Below are 18,331 nucleotides of genomic sequence, written 5' to 3'. Positions count from 1 at the left end.
TATGACAGAAAAGGCCTTTTTCTCAGAAGCTTCATGTTGTTTTCAGATTAATTACTTCAGTAAACTGTAGGTTTGACTGTGTAACTAGTGTAGTTTTGAAAAACTCCTTTTAAAAAAAATGTATACAAATTCTACTATTTTCCTACCAATTCTTCCTTCTCCTTACATGCCATTCTGTTATGGGTAAATACTCATTTCTGTAGTAGCCTGTCTACAATGAAATTTTAAACGTACTTTCTCATCCACTTTTTTGGCAACTTGCAGGCTCTTGCCATTTTCTTCCCCTTAACTCAGAATATTCGCAAGAGAAAAGCTCTCTGGGTTTTTAATTTCAGCAGCACTGCTGATTCCTCTCAATGCATTGAAAGCTGCGTTAGAAGAAAGATATGGGCTTTTATTAATTTAAAGATAGAAGTTATTTATTATTTATAATTTAAAAGGATTATATGAAGATGGTTGTGAGCTAAATTAATGTTAACTCTTCTGGTGTTCCCAATTATTCAGGCATTGCTTATAGGACTAGGACATCATGAGGCCTTCTGGTGACTAGTCACATGAAAAAGAGAGGGAAGGCTAGGGGCAGCTCTTTGCTTGTACCTGACAGTAGTGGTATCTGTGTGGCTTCACCTGGCATTTTGATGTTAAAGTAAATTGCAGCATGAACTAGTAACAATTTTAAGGTACAAGTTTATTTGACTGGAAAGATGTAAAATTAAATTTTGCTTTTGTGGTGATGCTCAAAGGTTAGTTTTTTCTAAACCTCAAAATAATTCTTAGTAATCTTAAAAAAAAAAAACACAAAAAAAACCTTGGAGTTCAAAATGTGTTATCCAGAAAACTTTTGTAAGTTAGATACACTGAAATCTTAATAGGCTGAGTGGAATAATGATTTCCTGTCTTCTAAATACAAGTCGATCCATCACATCCACATGTCTTATTTTGTAGTAGTGCTCCATTACTATTATTGAAGAGCTATATTAATGTTATTACTCTTGCTATTCTTGGCCTACTTGGAAGTTTGTGGGTTTTTTTTTTTTAATCCTATAGCATAATCAGCTATTTTGGTGGAGTGTTCAGTCATAACAATGCAAAATTTAAAATATCCTGCTGGTGTTTCGGAGTAGATATTCCAGGAAATTGAATAGGAAATTCACTGCTCTTGAAAATAAGTTTTTCCTAACCATATTTTTATGCATATGGTAGGACTTAGAAAGTGTTACTCCGCGACAAAAAGAAAACTATTTTACATGCTAAAATTGGTGCTCAGTGTTGACTACAAAGACACTAGGGTTGCAAGTGTTGTTATGGGGTTCTGTCTGTGCAGTCTTTTCTTTTTAACTGATAGTCATATCTCATGATAGAGCTTTTACAGGCACAGGGGAGGAAAAAAGAAAAACCACAGGCAAAATCAACATATGTTGCTCAAGACATTCTTCTACCTTTCCTAGTGTGGCTAACCTGGAAGGCTGTGCTCTGAGACAGTTTGTAGGTAGTATACTGAGCTACTTTCTTTCCCATCTAGTTAGGTAGAGCTGTCCATCAGGTTTGTAGCAGTTTTGGGTTGGTTGTTTTTGTTGTTTTGGTTTTTTTTTTTTTTTTGTAATAGGGATTGTGAAACTGTCAAAGATGAAACCTTCTAACATGTGAATGTCTTTTTCTGCCTAGATATTAATGGATCATCAGAATTTATCGGAACATGTGCTTTGCATGGTTTTGTATTTGATTGAGCTGGGATTGGAAAATTCTCCAGAACAGGAGTCAGATGAAGAGGTAAGAATAAATACCATCTTTTTCATTAAAATATAAAAGTATTGTCTAATGCTTCAGTGTTCTTTAAAAATAGATGTTTATTAAAATTATAATTTTACCATAGGAATAAAACATCTTTATCTTTACTTACTTAAGCAGGGCTGCATGCTTTTGGGAAGAGGATTCTGGGAGTTTGCGGAGGGGAGACTTTCAACAGTTTCTGTATATATAACCTGATAACACAGATTGGATAGATCTTTACTACTCTGTAAATTAGTACATTAAATTGGGTGCAAAAAAATGGTATTGACTCTAAAACTCGGTTAAATTTCTGGATTTTTCAACTGAAATATTTATCACTGAGCATGTTATTGCTAAAGCCTGTATCTTCTAAAATATGTCAGTTAACCAAAATTTTAACTGTGCTTTTGATGAGAACTGAAATATTAAGAGACATAATTTTCATGATTCCAGATTCCCTTATGGTGTATGACTTTCTTAATTTTTCCTGCTGTTTAACGTTGCTTGTATGACTACAGATCTGCCACATTTTTTTTCCCCTTCAGAGACTGACTTTGTATAGTTTGGATTTTATTTTATTTTTTTTAATTAATCTTAGATTGTACAGCTTTGGATTACTCTGAGTGTAGTTCCTTTTAGTTCTGCTAGATAGCTCTGATGGCTGTATTTGATTATATTCAAATCAAATGCATAGATTTATGTCCTTAGCAGACCTGTAGTCCTCATGGTAGGCATCAGTCATATAATTTTAAAGAGGTGTATCAGCTTTAGTGAGATACATAGTGTTCAACATGCGTGCTCCTGTCTCATGGAGAGATGGTGGCCTCTGTAATACAATTATAAAAGCCACATGAATTATTATAACACATCAAAGCAAGTATACTTCTTTCTTTGTTACCATTTTAGGAATCTGCGGGTGGTCAAGAGCGTTGCCATGATAGTTGGTTTCCAGGTAGTAACTTGGTTTCTAACATGCGTCACTTCATTAACTATGTCCGAGTAAGAGTACCAGAAACTGCTCCAGAGGTGAAGAGGGAACCACCTGCAAGTACAAGTTCTGATGGTTTAGCTTCATCACAAGTAAGTATATGCAAATACCAGTCCTTTTTTCCAGACTAGTGTAAGGTATTGGCTGTATGGACTTTTTTGTTAGGATTATTTTTTCACTGTTTTTATGAATTGCTTAGGATATTTTTTCTTCTCCAGTAATCTTCCGTAAGTGTACTGATAACAGAAATAGAAATTATTTCAAATGATACCTCCTTGCAAATGATGTATTTAATGACTTTTTTTTTTTTGTCCTCAATCTACCAGAGTTCAAGGCGGAAGAGCCTCCAGAGAGAGGTAGATCTGTGTGCAGTTTGTTCTCCTAAGCGATCAACTTAGCAATATGGCTTTAATTGTGCTAACCTTAACATTCAGTGAAATCTAATTTTCCTGAATTTCCTTTTAATTCATATTGCAAGGACTCATGCTTTTTTTATATTATTGATTGTAATCTTAGGTAGTAAACTTTCAAACAATGAAATGCTCTTATATTTTTAATACATATTTTGAAATAAAAGCTTTCTATCAAATATAAAATGTCATTGATAGCTTTCTGCTTGAGCTTTGTGTTTAGGCCTGTTTTGTCTTGCCAAGATATTACTAACATTTAATAATGTAGAGTAGTCTTAGTGTTCTTGAATTTGGGGAACTTTAACCTTACATTGAAAGTGCATTTTAAATGATTAATGGCAACTTTATTTGGGTTTTTTGGGTTTTTTGTTGTTTTTTGTTTTTGTGAAAATAAAATGAAGATGTAAATGGTGGGATCCTGAAAAATTTATATCCAGTCGATAATACAACCTCTGTGTCAGGACAGCTTTTGTATGTACATCTGTATGCCAAATGTAGTGAAATGTAATGGATGTTTCTTTTGCATGCTAATATTAGGTAAATAGCTCAAAATTTAAAGTAGGTAGCTGAGATGAAACAGAACATAAAGAAGGGTAGGTGAGATGATTGTCAGAATCCCACTTTCATATTTGGTTTCTGAAGTATTTGATATCTCTTGGCTGCTCAAGTGTCCTGAGAAGGAGAGGGTAAGATGTTAAAGCATTCTGAACTTCATGTTCAAAATATTGAGGAAACATCTCTGCTAGGGATTCACTATATGTGAGTTGCTTCTATGTGCCATTAATGTGGGACTGAAAGCAAGGTTAGTATAGATAGAATAGGGCTCTGTCATTAATGTAATGGCACTGATGCTTGTGTGTCTTGAATAGCAAGCTTTGCTTGCAGACACGGATGTGTGGCTTCTGAATCTCAGCTAATAAACCTACACAAAATGGATAGTGCCCATGGGGATGTGTGGGCTCACCTGTGTTCACCTCTGTGGCTTATGAGTTACATTGTGCAGTAGAGCTCAGCACGCTTAAGTAAAGACACTTAAATGATAGGAAGATACTGAAATTATGAATATTCTAGAAAATGTAAGGAAATATTTCTTTGGAAAACAGAATTCTGAGTTAGACTAGTGCAAAGCCAGTTGTTGGTTGTTTTGGTGTGGATGACATTTTCATTTTGTACTTGGCTTTTTATGCAGCTGTAAATTACAGATTTGTATAAAAACATGATACGTGGGCTTAATATTATGCTATACCAAATCCCAGTGCATTTTGAAGAGGGAGAGGAAACTTCAAATGTTTTGTGCTTTTCCTCCCAGCTTAAAATATTTTTTTATAGTTTTATAAATGATTATTGATTATACTTGTATTTTTGAAAACTAAACATTGTAATTTATTTTTTTCCCCCTAAGAGCTCGGGAACAGCTCAAGTGTTCAGTTTGGTTGCGGAACGTAGGAAGAAATTTCAAGAGATCATCAATCGGAACACCAGTGAGGCAAATCAGGTGGTTCGGCCCAAAACATCGATGAAATGGTCTGCACCTGGAGCAACTCCACAGCTAACCACAGCCATTCTAGAGGTCAAGGAAAGCATTCTGTCCTTGCTGATCAAATTGCATCACAAACTCTCAGGAAAACAAAACTCTTATTATCCTCCGTGGCTGGATGATGTGGATGTTTTAATCCATCCAGAAATTCCAAGATACTCTCATGGTGATGGAATGACGGCAGTAGAAAGAATTTTATTGAAAGCTGCTGTACAGAGCAGATTGAATAAACGCATAATTGAAGAGATATGTAGAAAGGTGACACCTCCTGTACCACCAAAAAAGATTAGCTCTGCAGAGAAGAAAACTTTGGATAAAGAAGAAAGGTAACATTAATAACTAAGTAAAGGGGCGCTAGAAGGGCAGTGTGTGTTGTGCATCTGTTGACTAATCTGTCTCTAGGTCTTTGCATGAATTACTTATGAAAAGAATGTCATAATTCTACCATTATTTTCTTCAGCCATTTTGAATATACATGTTTTAGATGGATATTGAGGAAGAACGTGCACCTTGCTAAGTAGATCTTTGCATTAGAAAACTTTTTCATAATAATTTTATGTGATATACACGCTCACCCTTCATGTTGCCATATATACCACTCATATATACAAAGGTGAAGAACGAAGACTGTGTTAACTTGTGAGGCTTAACCTCAAGATGAGGTAGACATTTTTTTATTTCTTGTTGTTTGTTCATTCACATGGACATATCACACCATTATTATTTTTGTTTGTTTACTATAAGTGGCTTCAGTAATTCTGCCTTTTCTGCTTGTTCTATACATTCAATTTAAAAATTCTGGTTTCCATTTTTAATAGTTTTTAAATTTTTAAAAAATTCTATTCAGATTTTCTTGTGATGTGTCCTGAAAACCTGCATGCCTGGTGCCTATCTTGGGCTGAAATTTTTTTGGGAAAAAATTCAGTTTCAAGATTGAGGTTGGGGTATAATGGAGTCCTGAAAGCACCCAGATTACTAGCGCTATTGAAATTGAGTGCAGAGATCCTACTTCTCTTTTGCTTTTAACACATGTTGTGTTGGGAAGTGAGTCCTGTGGAAGATGATTCATCCAGGTCAAAAGTCTTGAGGACAGCAACTATTGCTGAGAAGTAGAGGTGAAAACTAGGAATGATAAGAGCAGAGTTGAAGACTGGAACTGGAAGGAGAGACCTTCTGGTCGATGGAATAGTGGGCAAAGGGAAGATCCCAGGTCAAATGAATAGTTGATGTGGGAAGACTCAGGCTGACAAGTTGGGGATGATAGGGAAGAACTGGGTTGTCAGGGCAGAAATACTCAGAGAGGAATAGCAAATGAAAGAAACAATTTTTAGTGAAAATCTTAATGAGGAAGAATGAAGTTTTGAGAGTTGATAGGAGAAGGAGGAACAGGAATACAAATGCCTGGAAGGCACGAGTAAGAGGTTGGAATTCAGGGGGGATGTAATAAAGCCAGCCAGAAAGAAGAGTTGGCTGGATTGGGGAGAGAGGAGTGGGAAGAAACTGGTAACAGGAACAATGCATTTGAAGTGAAAGGATGGTGGATAGTGTTAGAACATTGGAGTGCAGAGAGTGGGGGGTGTCAGGTCAGAGTGTTCACCACATGAACTGAAGTAGAGACAGGGCTCAAGCTGGAATGGACAAGAATAATATACTTTGTCTATGCAGTATTTTGACACATTAATGGTTTATGTAGCAGACTATAACTGTGGTTCTAGAAATTTAGGTACAAACATGCAGCCATCTGACTCAGTTGATTTCTACCTACTTTTGTTTATCCTGCCATTCTTATTTGTAAATAATTTTTTCATTAAATGTTCTCTGTGTCCAAGTCCTACACTGTACTTGCAAATTAAACATAAAAAAGGAGATTTAGTATTTTTTACAAGTTACAAACTGTATAAAGTAAAAATTTTTTTTCTTGCAAGTGTTCAGTTAATAGTTTGATTTTCAACATATCTTCTAATAGTTCAGTAAATGAGAGAAATAGTCAAGGGTTAGCGTGTAAAATTCTTTCAGAAAATGCCAGGCTGAATGGCTGCTTTAAATAAAACACATCTTGGACACCTACTCATTATTGTGGTACTCAGTAATGCTGGATTTATGTAAGGGAGAAGGACAGGAATCAATGAATCAAGTAACTTTTCATATAGAAAAGGGTAAGGTCATACCTTTCCCTCTAAAAAGGATGTGATATTTTCAAGGATCAGTTGTGGGCACTTTTAAGTTTTCAGTTAAGTTCTGGGGCTAGCTTAATGATGAAAATTAATGTTTCCAGTTCTTTGTTGTTCTGAGTGACTATTTTCTTCCCCCCAAATCCATAATGGCACTGGGAACCCATTAATGGACAGTGTGATCATTGAAATGACTAATGTCATAGACTGACAGTGCTCATATAACCAGGTGGCAATTTTTACGTTCTTTTTTTATTGTCTTGTTCTGTTATTCTTTTCCCCCCAAGTCTAGTTTTGTATTAGTGAAGATCAAGTTGACTGTGAGTGTTCAGTGATCACCTTTTTTGGTTACTTCAACATATAATGACATATTTGGCATCACTGAGGCGATGGGTTGTCGCCATAGAAACCATAATGCAGTTTGAGCTGTTTGCAGTATTTTTTCAATTGCAGTGTCATACTCCCATGGGCCATCATGGAAAATTACAGTACTGAGCTGTACTGAATCTGTCAGAGTTTGTTTATGTCTTCTTATTAAAGGCCTCTATTTACAGTCACTCTGCTTTTAGTCAAGGCGGGTATTGAGAAATTCCCATGGAGGAATAAATAAAAACAGGTTTAATGAATGCCCTGGTATGATGCTCAGAATAATGAATCTTAGGATTGTTGTAGACAGAAGTTATTTTGAGAAATGGTGTCTGTACAACGTGACAGATAAATGAGCAGAGGAATTTGGGGTTTTAAGGTGCTTTTAAGAAAATGAGTTAGAAGCTTTGACTTATAAACAGGCCACTTAAGGATAACGTGTTACAGTGTATTAGCTGCTTTGGTCCTGTGCATGTCTGTTCCTGTGCCAGGACAGTAATAAGCAGACAGTGCAGGAGACTAAACAGGACATCAGATGCCAAGTAATGTTTTTAAATCCCTTGTTAGATATCTGAATCATCCCTGTGTGGTGGGAGTGCATTGTAGGTGCTCGTGCACAGAGTTTTTAGGTATGATAGAGCTTCTCTAGCTGCTCTGGGAAGGTGCTGTGTAAAAGCCCCAGCCATGGGGTACATAGGTCTTTGCATGTGCCCTGTGGTGAGCAGCTGCAGTACAAGTTTTGTTTGGGTTTTCCACTTGCACTGTCCCATTTCCACTCCTTGTAAATTCTTGTCAAAGTAAAGACCCTTTGTTGGTACCTCAGGAAGAGGAAAATCAATTTCTATTTTCATTTGTCTTTTTACATCCATCCATATTCTTCTACCTGCTGCAGTATGTATAGAGAATAGAGTGAGTTACAGAATAGCTGGTCATATAGTGTTGTACAGATCACTAATGTAGTTTAAATGGAAGGATAGTCAAGAATAAGTCTGTCTTCCATTTGTAAATCCAGAGCCATATTAAATGATGAGGAAAAAGGTAGTTAAGTCAGCATGGCTCCAGGGAGATAAAGGCCTTCAATCTGGAAGCAGTCTCAAGCTTCTTTATGTCTAGGTACGAAAGCTGTTGGTGACCAATATCTTGGGTAGAAGTAGGGGAACCAGTAAAAGGAGCCTTAGCTGGAAAATAAATAAAATGTAATTGGTTCCCCTGGCATCAAGCTCAGTATTGAAAGTGAGTGAGATAGGCTGCTGCTGTTATTATTACTGCTACTATTATGATTACTTTGATCTTGTAAACATTGGTTGCTCACGGGAGGACTTGTTTTTGTACAAACAATTGACATTTCAATCTCTTATTCTTCCTTATGTAATAGAAAAATAACTTTGAAGAATAAGGTCTTGGGTTCTTTTTCGTATGATGCTATGTCCTAATCCATTAAAAGATACTTTGATTTTATGAAGGGTGTTTTAGAGCAGGATTCTATTTCTTTCAGACTCAAAATAACTGTTAGGCTTGAAAATCAACCTTTTATTTATAAAAAACATGAATTTTGTATTACATTGTTGAAGGTGGTGACTGTAATAAGCCTGAAACTACTGACTAAAACCTAATTTGTTGTCCTCCATTATGTGTACTCTTTTTACTCTTTTTTAATTCCCCTCCTTTTCCCTCTTTCCATTTCTTTCACTCAGACGGCAGAAGGCCAGGGAAAGGCAACAGAAATTGCTGGCTGAATTTGCTTCAAGGCAGAAAAGCTTCATGGAAACAGCCATGGATGTTGGTAAGCTTTTTGTGTGGTTGACTGATTGTTCCCTCCCCCTATGTTAATATTAAGGTTTTTACTCAGTTTCAAAAAAGGCAAACTGTATCCACTTGTTCACTAAATATTTAAGAGGCTTAAAGTTGTGTTTTCTAGGACAGATAATACTGAAGACATAATTGCTAAAGAATAAATTAAATTGTCTTGAAAATATTTACATAATTTTGTTACTACTTTTTCTTAATACACAGTGGATGAAAAGTGTGATGTATTTTTGGAAGTATTTACTTAACGTTCTAAAGTTAGTTTGTCTTTTAAACATTGCATTTTTTTTAATCTGTAATCATAAAATTTAAAGATTATTTCTTTATAAAGCCTCAAATTTTAATAAGGTAAAAGTTTACCATTTTAAATCTCTGTATAGAATTAAGGAAAGCATAATTTTTAGATCATCTCAGTTGCTTCAAGTGATAACATTGTATTCTATTTCAAGCACAGGCTTTACAGCAGAATCAGCTCTTGTTTTTCTTGAGGATAAATTGTTTCAGGCTCTGCTGTGTACAAGCATGTAATCTTGATTAATTTGCTTGTGTTTAACTGAGGAATGGAAAATATTTTCATTTGGATTATTACTTCATTGAAAGTCAGCACTTTTCAAAGATTAAAAAAAAGGCAGAAATTGGGTTGTTTTTTTTTCCCCTCCCCTCTTTAAATCATATATAATCAGCTATGTAGTTTGATGTGAGTTTAAGCACTGGCAACTGCTTTTGCTGAAGAAGTCTGTCTTTTTTAAATTATTAATTTCTCTCCAGTTCATAAGTTGCTGAGAAAATTTATTCCTTTATACTTATGAAAGTCTTGTATAAAGCAATCTTTAAAATTTCTTCAGCAAATAAATATGTATAGTGCTATGCTCAGAGGGTGTGCAGTACAACACAAAATCCACAAATAAAAATGAATTTAAGTCATGCCTATTAAATGGGTAGCTGTTCCTTTTTAATCTATTTGTTGAAGTAAGGAAGAAGAGAATTAAAAACATACTGTCGTGGCTAATTGAAAAGCAATTGGAAATCTTTGATTCCGCATTCACCTATATTATGAATTCTTGATATTGCAACTTTAAAGTTGATGGTTTTGTATATGAAATAATTTGTAGCTATATATATTTACCTGTCATAGCCATATTTTCATATATACATATGCATGCATAAATACCCCATGCTTGAGTTTTATAAGCTGTGGTTAAGGTAACTGCTTTGATTTGTGGATGAATTATACTAAATAAGTTAAATCAATAAATTATACAGTATTTATTTGTGTGGAGGACTGACAGCTTTTACTTCACTACGTATGTGAAATATCTAAAAGAACCCCTAATTTCTTTAACAGGCAGACCTGGGCCCTTTGTGCTTATGACTGTGCATTGAAAAGTTCTTGGGCATGCAACACTGGAACTGTTTGGTTTTTAGTATTTAAATAATGAATAACTTCAGATATTTCAACATAAAATGTAGTGTGTGTTGTCAGTTATACCAGGTCGTGCACAGCAGTAGATAGTATCAACTCAATGGAGTATGTTTTCATAAAACTGTTCTGCATGAAGACATTTCTTGGCAACAGCTTAATAGAATTCCAGGCATTGTGTTAGCTGAATAATTACTTTTCTTTTCAACCAACTTTTCTCAGTGTCTTATGAGTTGACATCCTGTTTTCTGAGTTTGTGATGAAAAGTTTGCTGAATTTATACTATAGCCCAGTATTAGCAAGCTTTTATGTTCTGACTGACAGAATGGAGGTACGTATTCCACTATAGTGTGTGGGATTTATTTCAAAACCTAGATTGTTTCAGCTGTGAACGCAGTATCTATATGTTAAAGCAAATTATTGAAAAAGCTGCAGAAACTATTGTTGCTGTAATGCTAATACACAAGACATGGCAAGAATTCTGAAGCTAGTCTGCCTGGAATGATTAAATTGAAAACTACCATATTAAATAGGCTTACTCTGAATTGTATTATAGCTGTGTTTTGTTTGAAAACAAAAGAACCTTTCATACTAAAATTGGTCAGTTATAATGCATTCCTCTCTCACACATTCAAACTCTGTTACCTTTTTTTTATTACCTCTGTTACTTTTAGTATAGGTTGAAATTCAGCAGTTGGTGTATTCCTTAATTTCAGTTGTTTGTAACAATAATAGCACTGTCAGAATGCAGGGATGGTGAGGCCTCAACTCTCTTGCTTTCTACTGATTCAGTTAGTGTCATTTGAGCGAATTATTACTATCATCATCGTCTTTTAAAACTTCTCTGTCTATGAAATGTGGATGTGACTCAGTAGTAAAATGTGAGAACTGGTGTAATTGCTTCTGGGTATGGCACTTAAGAAAATTCATAGTAACTTTCTCTTGACTGAAAATACTCTGAAAACAAATGTGTCTGTGGGCATAATAAATAGCCAAAGCTTAAAGATAATTTTATTAAAACCCATAAACTTAATAGTTTCCAAAGCATTTATTAAAATACACAGTGCCACTGTTAATGCGCTGAGGCATTCCTCTGCTTTGATTGTTGGGATGCTGCAGTGAAACATGTCTCAAAAGGAAGTTGTTACCCAGTTACAAGTTCGTTTTTCAATATTGAATGTCTCATCTTACCAGCAAAAATTACGTATTTGAACTGGAATTCACAAATTCACCTGAGATTCTAAAAGTAAAGGCTGGCATTTTCTTGCATATAATTACTATAGAAAAAAAGTCCTGATTATGTAGCCCTTTCCATTTGGGCCCCCTGTTAATTTCTATTTATATTCTGTGACATCTGCAGAACTGCATTGCCATTCAAACTTGCCTGGAAGTAATTAAGTGAAATTTAGAAACAGCTATGTTAATGAACTAGGATGGAACAGAACCCACTCTGCTGTCTTTAGCTGTTTGACTGCAGGACAAACGTAAAAAGTAGAAAAATAAATCAAGAAACATCCTTCTAAGAGCAGAGATAGAGCTCTTGAAGTATCTGAGGAGAATGTCTAGTGAGTCAATAATGTGTTCTCATATACAGTGTCAATGCCGTAGTTCTTCTAGTCTCCTACTAATAGCTACTTCTACATCTTTGTTTTGAGGTCACTTACTTCAGTATAAGGCTGTGGTTTTTCTGTTGTGATGTGGAACTCCATGCTAGAGATTTTTGAAACTTCAGCTGCCTTTGAGGCAGGACTTGATAAGAACAAAAATTAATCCCTCTGTTCCAGGTTAATAGTAGCCTTTAACAAATAACAGTGATATTTATAGAGATCTGTCTAAGTCTTATTATAAACATGAAATACTATGATCTGTTCCAGGCAAGCTGCTGAACTACTTAATCAAATATATCTTAGTGAAAATTTGTAAATCAGTTCATTTGTAAATTAAGATTTCTTGCATACCTTCAATAGTTTTGCTGTCTCTGAAGTGCCCAGTGTGATGGTTATGTTTGTTGGTTTTGTTGTTGTTGTTTTTAAATGCCTCATGATAAGTATGCAGAACAATCTTTGTGTTTCTTTCCTATGATGTGAGTCTCGGTAGGACGTTATTTTGTCCTTCAAGTGAAAATTCCTTAGCTGGACTTAGCTGAAGTGCAGAGTTTTAATGCAAGGTGACATACATTTCCTAACACTCGATCTTCTGAACCTAGATAGAAAAATAAATTAGGTACTGATCTCTAGAGAACATGTATGCCGGGTCAGGGTGAAGAATATTAGCATACTAATGGTTGCTTTGATGCCAAGGGGCCGCTTTGACATAAAATGTCTACAGCAGGAAAAATGTTGACTACCATCGACAGAGACTGTAAACTATATTTACTGTGTTTACAAGACCCATTTGGTTCTGGGGTCTTGCTGGCTAGGGGAGAGAACCAGAGTGAATCTTTTAATTCTGGAGAACAGAACTGAAATAAAATTCAGGCAGCAGTACATTCTGCAATCAAACAGTGTGCCAGGTTTTACCCGAGTGATCAGTATTTGCCAGGAGGTGGGAAGTGCTAGGGTTTTATTACTTTGGAACTCTAACTCCTATTGGTACAAAACTAAACAAAGAGCTAAATAACTAACTTTTTTTTTTTTTTTAAACTCATGGAAGTGATGATGTTTGGCATTATCCCGGATTTCTGACATAGTTTAAATGTTTTCATCCTCCTTCAGTGTGTTTATTTTTTAATGAGGTTTGTTTTTATCCACGTTTCTGAAATAATTCACAAGGACAAAGAAAAGTCCCAGCGCCCACTGTAAGGATGGGGGGGGGGTGTGTGTGTGTGTTACAGTATTAGACAAACTTCATGAGAGAAACTTGGTGAATTGTTACCAATATCATGTGTCTTATATTTCCCATTTGCTCCTTCTTCACATGCACTGACTCAGAATGAGTCTTTGTGAAATTTTGGACAGTCAAGAGTTTTAAACTGTAAGCATCCTTGGTTGTATTCCAAAGAATGCTTGATTTAAAATATGCTTGCTCTCTTGAATAAGTGCTGCCTGGCTAGTAAAGCCATGCTTCAGCCTAGCAGCTATAGCCACCTTGGTCTTCCTCGCTCTTGTTTGCCGCTACCTACTTTCTGCATCTCCAGTGGAGTGATGAGTTGTCTTGTTTTGAGTGACAGTGGTTTTCCTGCAAAACAAGACTGCAAGCTCCTACAAAACCTGTTTGGAACATGGAGCAGTAATATGCCTCAAGATCAATATCTTGGCAAATAGCTGGCAAACGATTCGTTTGGCACTCAGTAAGTGTTCTGGGACGTAACACACAAGTGCCATTTTTCATGGAAGTATCTCCCCAGTGTCAGCAAAAAATTTTGGGGGTTTCTGCACCAGGGGAAGCAAGATAAAGAGATTTAGATTATTCTTCACCTTTGACTTGCAACTGGTGTAGGTTTGTTCACATGACAGTTCTTGGTGGTGATTTGGGTGGGTTTTCTTAGCTAGAATAGAAGGAATTTTATGTGTTATTAAAATCAGTGTTTAATCATAAGACTTTTCATCAATGTAAAAAGACATTTAATGAAACAATAATTTTTATTGAGCTGTCTTTTTATAATTGCATCCTGTCAGCTAGGAAATGTTAGCTCATACTTGAAGAATCAGTAAGAACCTGTATTTTCTAAATCAAATTAGTAAAGTAGCATTGCAACTCCAGTCGTCTTAAGTAAATGCTTCATCTGTTGCTCTGGAAAACACGAAGCAATTCTGTGCTTTTCCTTAAATGAAATGGACAAAAAGGAAGAAAAGCTGTGAAGCTCGCAGTATCTGGGCATTTAAAGCTTCCATATGAGTACTATTGCAGCAAAATGCAGGTTAGTTTCATTTTTTCCCCATATGAAATAGGAAATACATAACTGAAAGTGAAGTAGAATGGAGGCATGCCAATTTATGTTCACAAGTATCAATGCATTAATGAAATATTTTAGAAGGAGGTTGCTGAAAAGTATGTCTCCTTTTCAACAGTATTTTGAGTTGAAACATGTTTGTCCTGGTCCTTGCCAGAGTAGCTAGATCATGTAGCTGGTGTGGCAGGGTTTGGTGCTTCCCATGAGCAAGAAAGACAAGAATGAGATTGTTGCTATAAGTATAGCTTGCTTTCTCTTTTCTGGACTGCCACTGTCCAGAATTATGCTGCCAAAATGTACCCTTTCAAACAGACCATTGCCCGAGTTTTGAAGCAGCTAACAACTGGTTTAAACCAGTAATCAAGGTTTATCATAGTCCATTCAAAAAGAATTGGGAGGGGAGGGGAAAAGGGTTTGCTTGTTTTTTGGAGTTTTTTGGTCTGCTTAATTATTTGAGATTTTAAATTCTTCCAAATTTGTCTTGCCCGTGGACTTTGTGTAAGTTGACTTTGTTTTCTTTCACTGCTTCTGGGGGAGATTATTTTATTAGGAAGTCTTCCTTGATGTTAGAAGTTTAGTTCTTGAAATCTGACTGTTTGCCAAGTAGCCTGTCGCTTGGTCTGAGTACTTGTGAAGGAAACATGCATTAGATCATTAAGTTCTAAAATTAAATTAGCCTCATTTTTATGTGCCTGTTGCACATAGGCAATAGAAATATAGATTGCCTATACTGAATCAGTTGGAAACACCTTTTAAATACTGAGATCTGTGTTTTTTTTCTTCAGGTTTAAAATATATAATTTACTGTGAATGAATGGTATTTTGTAAACGAAATGCTGACTGGTTTTGAGGACTTCCATTGAGTTGTTCAAAATCAGATTGATGCACTATAATGTCTTTCTACACCTTTTAAGAAATATTGAATGGATGCATATTTTATGTTGTATTGACAGTATTTTAGAAAAGATAAATAAGGCGGTGGGGACTCTCCCATCATTCTCGTGTCATGTGCTTCTCATACACAAGTACATGTGAGTGTGCATTATGCTATTATGAGGTGATGTTAAATATAAAAAAATAGCTTTAGAGTTACTTGCTTACGTGCTGCAGTTGCTCCTAGATTTCCTGGATGTTTGGACTTAAAAAATAAATGATGTGCAGTTGCTGCATTTTGCTTTTTCTGTCATCGTATGTCTGACTGCCACTAGATGGTGATAGATGTGTGTACAATATTAATAACTGCATGTCAGTGAAGATCACAGTTTATTTTCGTATGACCCTCAACGACTGACTGGGAAATCAATAGTTACTAAAATTGTGTAATTTTGATACTGCCCTGTGAGTGAGAGCATAGCATGGAGCTTTTCATAGCAAGGAAAGGTGCTGCCTGGCATGCAGCATGCTTCTCCTTGAGCAGCATGCCTCCTCTGCTGAACTTCTAGTGGACTTTCAGAAGAGAGCAGTTCCCCTAAAAACAGTTCTGTGTGAGGACTTTTGCTGCACTCAAGGTTTTTGGATGCTTTATCCATCACCTCGGCCTACTTGATCGAGGAGATAAAGGGCATAGTTGAAGGTAGGAAGGAAGTGTTTTCCTTTGGAAAAAATATCTTCTAGGAAAGAAACAAAGCACCCTTACATTCTAGGTGAAGAGGCTGCCTGTATGTGTTCCTGAGCAGTCAGGAGAGGATCACTTAGTCCTATGGTGCTTTTCTTTCAAGCCAATAAGGAATTCTTACCTTTGTAACATAACATAAAATTGCTTCCGTTTCGGTTAGCCCCCTGCCCAGAAACCAGCACCACCAACCGTCATATGAACAAAGCTACATCAAGTGCGATTGCGTCAATAATTTGAAGCTGGTCTTTAGCCTCAAAAGATCGTCTTTGCACCTAGGAAATAGTAATGTGGGTCATTAGAAAACCAGATCTCTGATGTATTTTGCATAGCAGCAGATCAGTTTCTTAATGACCCCTGATTTTTAAATATTGTCCAAGTTTCATATTTAAAAAAATCTTTCGTTTTTAGTTGCATGTTCAAGTCACCTTTTCTAAGCATCTTAAAAGTTTTATCATAGGTCTCCAGATTAACTTTTTCCTTACCGTTGTTGTCAGTTAGTTATGAGCAAATCTGGTTTTAATAGAGGTTTGTATTCATTGCATTTCATTTCTCAATGTTCAGAGTTTTTAATATAGTAACTAATGAAATAGAAGCTAGATCTCTGCTTTATATAAGTTTTAAAGAGATAAACTTTAATACAAAACTTGAATTAAACATTTAATTCCACTGGGAATAATTTTGAATGTGGGAAAACTGGAACTTCATTGTATGGGTATCTTTTTGTTTTAAGCAGTAAAGTTAGTTTCAAGTGATCTTCAATGTTTAAGTTGTAGATAAACTAGACGAATTATTTTGAAGGGGTTTTTTGCCACTACCTCAATGCAGATGCAGCTGGATTTCTTTCCCTCTGTTTCATATGAATTTTCTTATCCTTTTTTAGAATCGCCAGATGCTGATATTGCCATGGAGGTAGCTGCATCGGAACAGCATGTTTCTGAGGCAGTATATGATTGTGTTATTTGTGGACAAAGTGGTCCTTCTACTGAAGACAGACCTACAGGGCTAGTTGTACTATTACAAGCATCCTCAGGTATGAATTCATGACTTGTTGGACAAACAGTGTTTCTGCAGCTTTTAAAATGTGTGCGTAAATACCATCGTGTCTCATGCAGCCTGGAAGGACAGTGTGTCCTCTTTTTTTATGGATGGTCCTCCATAAGGCACATATGTAGGTTTGAGGGTAATGAGAATTTTTTTGAATGTTTGGGGAAAGAGCAACGGTTGCATTCCCTCCTACTTCCTGTTAGCTTTTGCAAACCCAGAGGTATATAATAGGCCTGCATGAAAATAGGTATTGAGAGAAAAAGAGAATAAAATAAACATTAATGTGTCTATATGTGTGTATGTGTATATACTTCATGTACAAGTGCAAAAGCACAACTTAGTTTCTTTGATATTAAACAGTAAAAAAATTACTGAAAAGGCACACTGTAGTTACAAACCGGAATTTCCTGGTTGCTTTATTTATTGTTTAGTGTATTGTTACCCACCACATTCGTTATTGCTGCATTTCTTCATACAGTGTTGGGACAATGCCGCAATAGCACTGAGCCAAAGAGACTACCAACTACTGAAGAGGAGCAAATATACCCTTGGGACACCTGTGCAGCACTGCATGATGTGAGGCTTACAACTTTACAGCGATACTTCAAAGATGTAAGTATTTCATGTGAACAGTACTACCACTTACGAAAAATTTGTGTAAAAAGGTAAATGAAATTACAACTTAGACCCCTCCTTCTTTCATTTCTGCATTTAGTGAATGATGTGTCACGTTGCAGTAGTTATAAAGTGTTTACATCTGATAGGGTCTTTATTTTTAAATAGCATCTGGCAGCTTTCCCAGAGTTACACTTTTGGCATATAGGCATCTAGTGCATCTACAGGCTATATAGTCATTAAGTACACATACAGATTTTCTCTAGAAGAAGATATTTCACAATTCAGTATGACCACAGATTGAGACGTGGGTTTACTGTCTTACGTATTACTTTCAAAACACCAGTTTTCTTGCGGCTGTTCAGAGAACCTGATCAAGGAATTACTCTTCATCAGTTTAAAGTATTGTTGGCAGCACAGAGTAAGTGGAAAGTGTTGTTTTAACCTGTAACAGTTTTGTGAGCCACTGCAGAGAAGGAGAGGATGACTGGAAGGGAAGAAGGGACCAGCAGAAGACTTCACCCTCTTCTGCTGAATCCTCAACTCTGCACAACGTTACTGACGTTCAATTTTATATTAGTTTGTATGTTATTGTCTGGTTTGCATTTCCATTAGCTGTTCCAAGCAGAGTTTTGCATTGTTTCACAAAGCCACATTACAGCTTTTCGTATTTTAATTTTGAGAGCCAACTCTTATT

At 35.9% G+C, this 18,331-nt stretch overlaps 1 protein-coding gene across 1 annotated transcript in view; it reads left to right on the top strand.

The window, feature by feature from the left end:
* UBR3 (ubiquitin protein ligase E3 component n-recognin 3 (putative)) overlaps positions 1-18,331 on the top strand; it is a 96,657-nt gene that overhangs the window by 35,448 nt on the left and 42,878 nt on the right. Inside the window, exons 20-26 of the mRNA XM_010023248.1 lie at positions 1,666-1,770; positions 2,677-2,850; positions 3,085-3,114; positions 4,571-5,031; positions 8,937-9,025; positions 16,856-17,005; positions 17,498-17,631. Coding sequence (XP_010021550.1) covers positions 1,666-1,770; positions 2,677-2,850; positions 3,085-3,114; positions 4,571-5,031; positions 8,937-9,025; positions 16,856-17,005; positions 17,498-17,631 — 1,143 coding nt within the window. The remainder of the gene's footprint in view (positions 1-1,665; positions 1,771-2,676; positions 2,851-3,084; positions 3,115-4,570; positions 5,032-8,936; positions 9,026-16,855; positions 17,006-17,497; positions 17,632-18,331) is intronic.

The sequence above is a fragment of the Nestor notabilis genome, unplaced genomic scaffold (assembly GCF_000696875.1).
Source record: "Nestor notabilis isolate BGI_N333 unplaced genomic scaffold, ASM69687v1 scaffold14761, whole genome shotgun sequence".
Taxonomy (NCBI): Eukaryota; Metazoa; Chordata; class Aves; order Psittaciformes; family Psittacidae; genus Nestor; species Nestor notabilis.
The sequence above is the reverse complement of the archived record's forward strand: the minus strand, read 5'-3'. Positions and strand labels throughout refer to the sequence as shown.